General features: G+C 45.4%; 1 protein-coding gene across 2 annotated transcripts; it reads left to right on the forward strand.

The window, feature by feature from the left end:
• The first annotated feature begins 1191 nt into the window (after positions 1-1191).
• prpf40a (PRP40 pre-mRNA processing factor 40 homolog A) lies at positions 1192-9241 on the forward strand. 2 transcript variants are annotated; one of them, XM_085920022.1, is made up of 26 exons: positions 1192-1273; positions 2088-2231; positions 2701-2781; positions 3130-3211; positions 3289-3305; positions 3398-3439; positions 3517-3627; positions 3752-3872; positions 4008-4032; positions 4107-4325; positions 4403-4511; positions 5585-5649; positions 5734-5898; positions 6034-6142; positions 6217-6367; positions 6539-6672; positions 6851-6965; positions 7054-7145; positions 7234-7350; positions 7443-7580; positions 7772-7867; positions 7946-8032; positions 8101-8191; positions 8262-8323; positions 8399-8551; positions 8747-9241. In XM_085920022.1, exons 1-26 carry the CDS (start codon positions 1271-1273, stop codon positions 8834-8836), a joined length of 2619 nt encoding a protein of 872 aa, XP_085776148.1. In that variant the 5' UTR covers positions 1192-1270; the 3' UTR covers positions 8837-9241. The 2 variants fall into 2 exon arrangements, with proteins under 2 accessions (XP_085776148.1, XP_085776149.1); XM_085920023.1 differs by having other exon boundaries at positions 3193-3211.
• Positions 9242-11163: the final 1922 nt, after the last annotated feature.

Here is an 11163-nt window from a genome sequence, read left to right on the forward strand (position 1 = left end):
CGTTAGCATAGCGTCAATACATTGCCAGTCCAAATGATGAGTGATTGATTGATTGATTGATTGATTGCTGTTGTGTATATATTGTGCTCATGCTGTATTATGAATCTTTTCAAAACTATAGCTCACATGTCAGTCCTTATACGATCGCAACAAACAACCATCTTTTTATTACTGTGTGTATAATTAGCCATGATGAAAATAAAAAGTTTGAATGTATCATAAAGTTCAGTACTAGTGAATGCTTTTTTTTGTTTGTTTGTTTGTTTGTTTCCTTTCACCATTTTTTTGTTGGTGTTTTTCTGGGGAGGATGGAACAGATTAATATCGTTACTTGGGTGCTCACACACTTTTTTTCACAGCTGATCTATTGAATCCGGACTCCATAATACAGAGTTTATGAGCAGAATTGTCTTTACCTGAGGTAACAAAGTAATGGAGCTCGTTTTTTTTGTGCTAGGAAAGTGGTGGCAAAATTGCCCACTACCTAATTTCCTTCTATCATAGGAAATCACTCCAGCGACATACGGCTGGGAGAGTTGCTTCACAATCTCCAGTAATTGGGAAATTGCTGCCAGTCCTCCAAATGAACCCCAATACACCAAAGTCATTTTGCTTTGTCTGAAATCCATGCACTCTCTCCTGCCTTTTAAATCAGCACCTGTGGGTGCACCACCAATAACGCTGACACATTTCACCAAGCTCTTGCGGTATTTTATGAGGATGATTCAAGATTAAATAATTCATTATTATCACACACTTAAACAGGGGGAGGACAAATGTACACTTTCTAATGAATGAAGGAAGAGAGGGAGGAAAATGGATGGTGGGAAAGAAGGTTGTATAAAAGGAAGGATGAAGAACTCAAAGAAATGATATTATAGGAAGGAAAGAAAGAAGGGAAGGTGAGAAGGATGTTATGGAAGGAAAGGAAGCAAACAAGGATGCATAAAAAGATGGTAGAAGGGAAATGGATGGTTACAAATGAAGGATGGAGGAAGAAAATAGGAATGACATGAAAAAAAGCAATGAAAAAAAAGGAAACAAGAGTGGAGGATAGGTAGCAAGAAATGGTTTAAAAGAAGGAGTACAAAACAAAGATGATCTGAAAGGAATCCAAATCTGAATTATGCGCAGTTTTGCGCAATAATGACGCAGAATAATGCTCTCAAATGTTTACCTTTGACCTTTCAGCATTGACGGAGTTGAGCCAATCGCCTTGCTCGTTGTTGCGACGCGCTTTCCAGTGTCTTGGAGCTCCCTTGTGATCATCATGGTGAGTCGAGCACCATTCAAAACAATTTACCGTTTACAACATAATAAGAATAAGTTAGGCTCGACTTTTTGCTCGCTATTGCTTATTTTTAAGTAAGGGAGTGTGTTTTTATCCTCATTGTGCCAAAATTAATATTCCGGATGCTTCGAAAATGCGGATTAGCATCATGGGTTAGCATTTTGCTAACGTCGCCGCACACACACTGGCCCGAAAGGCTTGGTTAAATCCTGAAAAGTGGTCTTAATCCGACTTTGTTGTGTTCAGAATTCTTCATACTATTTGCTACGGACAATTTTACCATTGGAACACTTCAGGTCTGGATCGTTCAAGAAAGCTACGATTCCATGGGTCACCCCACATACACACACAGTGATGCCGGAGTTTATTGTACCTCGTCGGAATTATGGATTTCATCTGTCGTTATCAACATTATTCCTACACCCATGAGCCTTTGATGGCTTCCGTGAGAGTAGGACTGAACTGATAGTTTAGAAGAGGTTTAGAAAACCGTTCAAAACCGAATCTCATTTAACCAATTGATTGAACCAGCATGCTGTGTTTCCCCGTTCGTGTTGGGTCTTCATTGGAGGCCAATAATGGCTCAAGCCAAGCCTCACCTTATCCATATGTACCAGCCTCAGGTATCTCTAAGGTAGTGAGATCAATCCTCAACCCAGGTGACCGTGTCAAAGTGACCTCAATCAAGACACTAAACCCCAATTTTCTCCCAGTGTGGACCTGACAGTGCCTTGCATGGAAGCAGCAGAAGCCAATCTTTGTGACATCTATTTATTTCCACCCTGGTTCTTTCTAGATGGGACCACCTGGAATACCACCTCATTTCCCTCCCATGGGGATGCCCCCGATGGGACAACGACCGCCCAGCATGACCCCCATGCCGCCTGGTATTATGCCACCCGGTATGCTGCCATCAATGTCAGCGCCTCCTATGGGACAGGTCAGTCTAGGTTTAGTTGATCCTTACTGGCACGTAGCCAAACAATATTTTTTTTCCCCCCCTCAAATTCACTTGTACAGGTTACACGAACGGTAGAAAATGTTATAAAATGATTTACTCTGGGCTCCCTTTTTTTCTGTATAAAACCTGCCATTGGACTTTTTATATCCACTAGATTGATGCTTGCAGCAGTACAGGGTTTGAGAATTGCGCTATTTCTGGTGCGGAGTTTGTCACCTCGTGCGAGCATCTGCCATCCAGACTCGTGTCATGAAAAGTTTGAACAAGTTGTGTACTGCGTGGCGACACGTTCACAGATCGGAGGCAGTGTCATCGCACCATTAACTCGGCACAGGCGCTCTCACGCCCCCACCCCACCTTCCTTCCCGTGTCAGCACAGAGCTTTTAGGCCTGCATCTCGAGACTATGAAAATGCCAGATGAATATTTCATCCCGTTTCTTTTCACAGATTCAAGGTATGATGCCACCCATGATGGGGATGATGCTGCCTCCTCGCCTGCCAGCTGCGACCGTGCAGCCAACTGGGCCGGTAACGCTTGTCTCTCCTCCGCCTTTCATCATCAGCAGCACGCTGTCTCACATTCTCGCGTTTCAAAATAGCCGCAAAGTAACACTTGCCGCTGTAGACATGAAAATCCGTTCTTGATTGGAATGACAATGAACAATTTTTTTTTTATTTGCCACTTTTGTTCAGCTGTGAATCACTTTTATTTGAAGGAGTAATGTCTTTTAATATTCTGGTGCGAGTGCGAACGAGCATCTTCAGCCAAGCATTAATCAACTCATTTGTGTTGGGATGCGTTGCCCTAATAAGCAACACAATTGCGTTCATTGAACAATAATTCCGTTGGACGCTGTCATCATTCATCCTTTCCAGACAGCTGCTGTAGTTGACATATTGAACAAAGAGTTGATTACTCCTTCTTTGTCTCCTCAACAGCCTGGCGTTGACACCCCGGGTGAGTTCCTTAACTTTACCAAAACTCTGATAGTTTTCATTTCATGTCTTGCTAACTTTGTGCTTTTGCCTCAACAGCTGCGCCAGGAACCACCGTAAGTGTTTTGCAGTGCACAAATTTCAACAAACCATAACTACAGATTTTTTTGAGAGTCGCGATTGTTTTTTTCTTTTTTTTCTTTTGCAGAGTACGACAAATGGATCTCCACAGGAAGAGCCGCCGAAGAAGGTTTGTGCATCGGGGAAGACTCGAAAACGGATAACAAACTTCGGCCGTAGTATTGATGAACTTGTTTTTTGTCTTAGAAATCGCTGTGGACTGAACACAAATCACTGGATGGAAAAACCTATTACTACAACACGGAGACCAAGCAGTCCACCTGGGAAAAACCGGAGGATCTCAAGTCTCCCGCAGAAGTACGCAAATGTTTTATTGATTAACCCCCCACAGTTTACCTTAAATGTCGAGTTATTTTATTTAGTTTTGCTTGTGGTGTGCAAAGTTTACTACAAAGAAAATCTTTGTGCCTGTGTCCCTCAGCAAATGTTATCCAAATGTCCTTGGAAAGAGTACAAGTCTGACACGGGGAAGCCATACTATTACAACTCCCAGACAAAGGAGTCACGATGGACCAAGCCCAAAGACCTGGAGGATCTGGAAGGTATCACACCTCGGCCTTCAATCGTCTATTATGGCCTCCACAACAAGGCCTGGCACACGAGTGAAACGTGGCGTCTCCCATCGTGTGTTGTTGAAAACAAAAGATCCTAACGGCCTTCTTTTTTCCCCATTTCAGCCATGATCAAAGCTGAGGAGAATGGGTAAGTGCTTCCCGTTTACCTTCACTCGGCACGTCAGTCGTCTGTTGTTTTTTTAACCAGCGATACGATTGTAGGACGACAGAAGTAGCGGCACCCAAAGTCGCCGCCGAACCCGTGCCGCAAGTCGAAACCACGCAAGTGTCGGCGGCCCCCGTCGTCGAGGCGGAGCCGGCCGAAGTCGTCCCAGAAGAGCAACCGTCTCTGGCGGCCTCGCAGCACACCCCTGAGGTCAAGACCGTCGACGCCCCCGTGGCCTCGACGGAGACTGGCACCCCTGCGGAAGCCCCGGCCAGGTAGAACTCGCTCGCAGTTTGGGTGGTCACAAATGCTCGCGCGTTCTGAAGTTGACATGCTCTTCCTTCCCCCGCAGTGATGAAGCCACAAAGGAAGAACTACGTCCAGAAATTCAAAAAAAGGTTTTCAAATGGAACACCAAAGAGGAGGCCAAGCAGGCTTTCAAGGAGCTGCTGAAGGAGAAGGTAAGTGTGGCAAGACTGCAAAAAAAAAAAGAAAGCATACACTTGGATGTTAAAATGCCAATGATAAAATAATAAGAAATAGTGCACGTTTTTTAAGACAGCTTTTTTTCTTGGCAGTCATTTTGAGAAAGTTGTGAGTTATATCACAGATTACTCCAGTACTTGACACTCAGTCCCAAAAGGTCTTGCTGATATGAGCAATGCGCTGTTGATTTTTTTTCAATTTCATTAGTTTTCTACTTCCTTTTAATGAGAGACAAAGTGGCTCCAGTATTAAGTGCTTTAATTTCCAGCCCTTACTAAAAAGTCGTTAAAGTGACTGAGGGGAAAAAGGAAAGATTCGATTGAATGTCCTTAATGGGGGACAGCAACGGACAATTAAGTATCTTTTTTTTTAAGTGAGTGTCTTGATTTTGAAATGGCAAATGAGATGCGACTGAAGCAACAGCCTCAGTTGAAAAGATTCCAAAAGACGCCGCAACAATTCGCATCCGGTGGTCGCCCGCCTGATGTGTTAATCATCAGCGCCACCACTCGGAGGTTGAAGCTGAGCAGCTGATTTTCACCTCCTGTTGTCAGGAGAAAGTGACTCAACACCTCGCAGCCGCGCTTGCTGCTAGAATGACTCTACTAATTCTACTGCTGAACGCGCAATTTGTAGTGTTGCCATTTTCTGGAAGATCATAATGGCAACGTCTTCCGGATTAGCTTTTATTGGGACCCAGCGAGAGTTAGCCCGACACGCTTCGGTGAGTTGGAATAAGCGCGGCAAGTGTCCAGTGCGTGGAAAACGGATGCCGCGGCTCCTCCCTGGGCCAGCGAGCGAGCGGAAAAGGCGCCTGCATAAATCCCAGCTGACACTTCTTTCCTGAATGACGGCCGCACCACACCTCTTAAGCCCGCATCTATTAGTCATTATGAAAATGCGTCTCCTGGGGGAGTCCTGCCGCACACCGTCTGAGTCACGACTAGGAACGGCGACAATTGATTTCGTTTCGCAGCCGCAAAATAAACAGTATATCATTTGGACTTTTGTCATCTGTTTACGACCTTGCTTTCTCCTTGGTTTTCAGGGCGTGTCCTCCAACTCTTCATGGGAACAGGCTATGAAATTGATTATCAATGACCCCCGCTACAGGTGACACATGGTCCTATGAGAGCCTCATCAGGCGTCAACCATACTGATCTCTAATTCTTTTTTTTTTTTTTTTTGTCTCTCAAGCGCTCTCCCCAAGCTGAGCGAGAAGAAGCAAGCCTTTAACGCCTACAAGGTCCAAACGGAGAAAGAAGAGAAAGAAGAGGCCAGGATTAAATACAAAGAGTCCAAAGAAACCTTCCAAAGGTTCTTGGAGAACCATGAAAAGATGACGTCCACCACCAGATACAAGTATGTTCTCACATAAGAAAATTCTCCCCCTCATCTGGCTGTATTGATTTGGGGCTCCCTGAATAGTCATTGTGTTTATGTCATCGCCATAGCTTCCACAAAACTCGCCGACATGACCGTTGTCTATATTTGTAGGAAAGCAGAGCAGATGTTTAACGACCAGGAGGTGTGGAGCTGCGTTCCCGAGAGAGACAGACAGGAGATCTATGAAGATGTCTTGTTTTACTTGGCCAAGAAGGAGAAGGTTAGGATCACTGTGAGGCATCTCATCAAGCGGCGCCACCCACTGACTTCCAACTGCCCTTTTCCCGCCTTCAGGAGCAAGCCAAGCAGCTGAGAAAGAGGAATTGGGAAGCCCTGAAGAACATTCTGGACAACATGGCCAACGTCACCTACCGCACCACCTGGTCAGAGGCTCAGCAGTACCTGCTCGACAATCCCACCTTTGCTGAGGATGAAGAGCTGCAAAGTATGAATTTTTCTTTCTTGAGCCAACTCTCCACTGTTGGTGGTTGCCTCTTCCTGAATTTGAGTGAATGCTCAGCTCCAATGAGCATATGAAAGTATTGCTTTGGCGCCATCTTGTGGCAGCATGGTACAGAGACACTACAGAATGTCCTTTTTTTTTTTGTGCCGGCAGACATGGACAAAGAGGACGCGCTGATTTGCTTTGAGGAGCACATCCGTGCCCTGGAGAAGGAGGAAGAGGAGGACAAGCAGAAGAGTCTTCTGAGGGAGAGGAGGCGACAGCGCAAAAACAGGGAGTCCTTTCAGGTCAGCTCCCGCTCGCTCGCAAAGTCCGTCAGGTGCTGAAGTTGCTAAGGTTTTGGGGCCGCACTCTAACTTGTCACTTTTACTTAAAAAGTTCGGGTCAGCCAAATTTTGCGGCCAACCAGGTGATTGTTTTTCCCCGGCCAAAACAGCTTATGCGTTTTTCCTATTCCTGTCCCAGAAATTTCTGGATGAACTCCACGACCACGGCCAGCTTCATTCCATGTCGGCCTGGATGGAGATGTACCCCACCTTGAGCTCAGACATCCGCTTTGCTAACATGCTGGGTCAGCCAGGTAAGGCGTGGAGCGTCATCACACAATGTCTCCAGATGGTCCAACACATCACAATGACTAGACCACGTTTCTCTGTGCTTTTCTGCAGGCTCCACTCCTCTGGACCTTTTCAAATTCTACGTGGAAGACCTGAAGGCACGATACCATGACGAGAAGAGGATTATCAAAGACATCCTGAAGGTGGCCGCAACTCTGCACCGTGTGCTCATGACGTTGGCTTTTTTTTTTTTTTTAACTTGCGTCTTTTTTTTTTTTAATGCTTGGACAGGACAAGAGCTATCTGGTTGAAGTCAACACCAGCTTTGATGACTTTGGATCCGTCATCAGCTCAGACAAGAGAGCCACCACACTCGATGCCGGAAACATCAAGTTGGCTTTCAACAGTGTAAGCGCTTCTTGATTTAAATGATGGTGTGCTCGAGCAAACGGATTCATTAGGCTAGCGGGGCGAAGCTTTGATTTGACTTCCTCGCTCAGTTGCTGGAGAAGGCGGAAGCCAGGGAGCGCGAGCGTGAGAAGGAGGAGGCCAGGAAGATGAAGAGGAAAGAGGCGGCCTTTAAGACCATGCTGAAGCAGGCCACGCCCGCCCTGGAGCCAGAGGACGCGTGGGAAGCCGTGAGTTTGATGGATGTTTGGAAGAAACTATAATTGGCAGAAAACAAACAGCCACAAGAAGGCAGTCATTGCCTCATAATTCTATTTTATTGAAGCCATAAAACACGAAGGCATCCGAGACATTGATTCTCTTGCCTACCACCAGAGGAAGCTCCCTGAGGGTTCTCCTAATAGCATGTTGCCCTTTCCAGGTGAGGGAGAGATTCCTGAAGGAAGCGGCCTTTGAAGATATCACGCTGGAGTCTGAGAGGAAGAGGATCTTCAAGGACTTCATGCACGTTTTGGAGGTGAGCGGGAGTGCAAGTGAGAGTGGGCCGACAGTCTCGATATTGACTTGAACCAATGCCCACGTTGTCGTTTGACAGCACGAGTGCCAGCATCATCACTCCAAGACCAAGAAGCACTCCAAGAAGTCCAAGAAGCACCACAGGAAGCGATCCCGCTCTCGATCGGTCAGTCTCTTTGGGTATATCTGCCAGTTGCCATTTTTTAGGAATACCATCATCCCATGTATCCTCAGGGCTCCGAGTCTGAAGAGGAGGAATACCACAAGAAGAAGAAGCGCTCGGCATCCAAAACCCCGTCGGAGCACTCCTCCAGTGGCGAGTCAGGTGAATCAGAGAACCCGCGTTCTCTCTTAATTCGCGCCCGCTCATCTTCTTGATTCACCTTTGACCCTAGAGAGAAGCTACAAGAAATCCAAGAAGCACAAGAAGAAGGCCAAAAAGAGACGACATAAGTCTGTAAGTAATCCTAATAAGCGTTCAAAGGTGTGTTTTCATCAAGGTGCACCAACGGGATGCCATTTTGTCCATCAGGGCTCACCCGACTCTGACGTAGCCGACAAGAAAGGACGAGACGGCAAGAGGGACAAAGACAACGATAAAGACAAAGACGGGGACAAGGCCCGAGGGAAGTCGCACTCGGACGCCAAGCACAAGTCACCGAAAGGCAAAGCCGCCAAGGAGGAGGTAAACTTTTTTTCCTCTACTCATTCGTCTGCAACAAAGTCAAACACTTTGTTCAAGGCAATGTTCATAACGATTGCTGGTGGGTTTTTGCCAGTGGGAAAAAAAATGACTCCACATGAGCCGCTCCAGGCTTCCATTATGTGCCTGGTCAAAGTGAGCTCAACACTTTAGTGAACTTTGAATTTTTTTTCCCAGGGTGGCTGGGATACGTCAGGAAGTGAACTGAGCGAAGGCGAACTGGAGAAAAGAAGACGAACTTTACTGGAGCAGCTGGATGCGCCGTAATGACATGTTGCATTCCTTTCAAAGGGCATAGCGCTCCCTTCAGGTCTCCGCCGGAATCTCGGACACCGAACTCCCAAGATGTTTGTTAATTCTGTTCAGTCAGTTCTTTTTTTTTTTGGGGGGGGGGGGCTTTGTTTAGTAATTGTTTAGTCACTTTTTCATCAGCTAAATTTAATTGCCAGTGCCTGCCTCTCAGCAGCTACAAAAAAAGTTGCAAAGCAAAGTCTCTTGATTGGATGGACGATTGGACGCTAGCTTTTAATGTAGGACTTCACGTAATAAAGATTTTAACACTTCACAATCAGCATTTTTATGACAAAAAAATGTAATGTCATGAAAACATTATTTCGTTAGTTCACTTCTGAAAGATGACATTTATTAAATAAAGCAAAATGTTTCAGTTTCTATACATGGTCTTTTTTTTCAGATATTAAATATATATGTATTTGTGGATAGTATAGTAAAAGGTTGAACGGAAAAAAACCTCATCAAAGTCTGCTTTATTGTCAATTCCTTTACGTCAAGACACAGAGATCAAAATTTCATTTCCTACAATTCCACGGTGACAAGACATATTACATATTATATATATATTATATTGGTTATGCAGTTGTTTTCAGGTTAGCTGCCTAAATGTTGTATAGAGAACGTGATGTACTGAAGTCAAATTCCTCATTTGGGATGCTCAAACTTGGCAAATAAAAATTTGATTTGAAAGTGAAAAGTGCTACACCCACCCTCACCCCACCTCCTGATTGGCTGTTGGGTCTGTGACGTCAAACGGACACTCCATTAGGTACACCGCCATTTTCAGGTGTACCTAATCACAGGCCACTTCATTAGGGAAAAATCATGGTCAAAATTTAAATGAAAGTGAAAAGTGCCACACCCAAACAACCCCCCACTTTCTGATTGGCTGTTTGGTCCGTGACGTCACTTGGACACTCCATTAGGTACACCGCCATTTTTAGGTGTACCTAATCACAGGCCACTTCATTAGGGAAAAATCATGGTCAAAACTTAAACGAAAGTGAAAAGTGCCACACCCAAACAACCCCCCACTTTCTGATTGGCTGGTTGATCTGTGACGTCACACGGACGCAGGTGTACCTAATCACTTCATTAGGGAAAAAGTTTAAGTGAAAAGTGCCACACCCGCCCTCACCCCCACTTTTTGATTGGCTGGTTAATCTGTGACGTCACTCGGACGCTCCATTAGGTACGCCGCCATTTTCAGGTGTACCTAATCACAGGCCACTTCATTAGGGAAAAATCATGGTCAAAATTTAAATGAAAGTGAAAAGTGCCACACCCAAACAACCCCCCACTTTCTGATTGGCTGGTTGATCCGTGACGTCACTCGGACACTCCATTAGGTACACCGCCATTTTTAGGTGTACCTAATCACAGGCCACTTCATTAGGGAAAAAATCATGGTCAAAACTTAAACGAAAGTGAAAAGTGCCACACCCAAACAACCCCCCACTTTCTGATTGGCTGGTTGATCTGTGACGTCACACGGACGCAGGTGTAGCTAATCACTTCATTAGGGAAAAAGTTTAAGTGAAAAGTGCCACACCCGCCCTCAACCCCACTTTCTGATTGGCTGGTTGATCCGTGACGTCACTCGGACACTCCATTAGGTACACCGCCATTTTTAGGTGTACCTAATCACAGGCCACTTCATTAGGGAAAAATCATGGTCAAAACTTAAACGAAAGTGAAAAGTGCCACACCCAAACAACCCCCCACTTTCTGATTGGCTGGTTGATCTGTGACGTCACACGGACGCAGGTGTACCTAATCACTTCATTAGGGAAAAAGTTTAAGTGAAAAGTGCCACACCCGCCCTCACCCCCACTTTCTGATTGGCTGGTTGATCTGTGTGGGTCACTCGGACACTCTATTAGGTACACCGCCATTTTCAGGTGTACCTAATCACAGGCCACTTCATTAGGGAAAAATCATGGTCAAAATTTAAATGAAAGTGAAAAGTGCCACACCCAAACAACCCCCCACTTTCTGATTGGCTGGTTGGTCTGTGACGTCACTTGGACACTCCATTAGGTACACCGCCATTTTCAGGTGTACCTAATCACAGGCCACTTCATTAGGGAAAAATCATGGTCAAAATTTAAATGAAAGTGAAAAGTGCCACACCCAAACAACCCCCCACTTTCTGATTGGCTGTTTGGTCTGTGACGTCACTTGGACACTCCATTAGGTACACCGCCATTTTCAGGTGTACCTAATCACAGGCCACTTCATTAGGGAAAAATCATGGTCAAAATTTAAATGAAAGTGAAAAGTGCCACACCCAAACAACC

Source organism: Syngnathus leptorhynchus, chromosome 9 (genome assembly GCF_054491065.1).
Source record: "Syngnathus leptorhynchus isolate UIUO chromosome 9, UIUO_Slep, whole genome shotgun sequence".
Classification (NCBI taxonomy): domain Eukaryota; kingdom Metazoa; phylum Chordata; class Actinopteri; order Syngnathiformes; family Syngnathidae; genus Syngnathus; species Syngnathus leptorhynchus.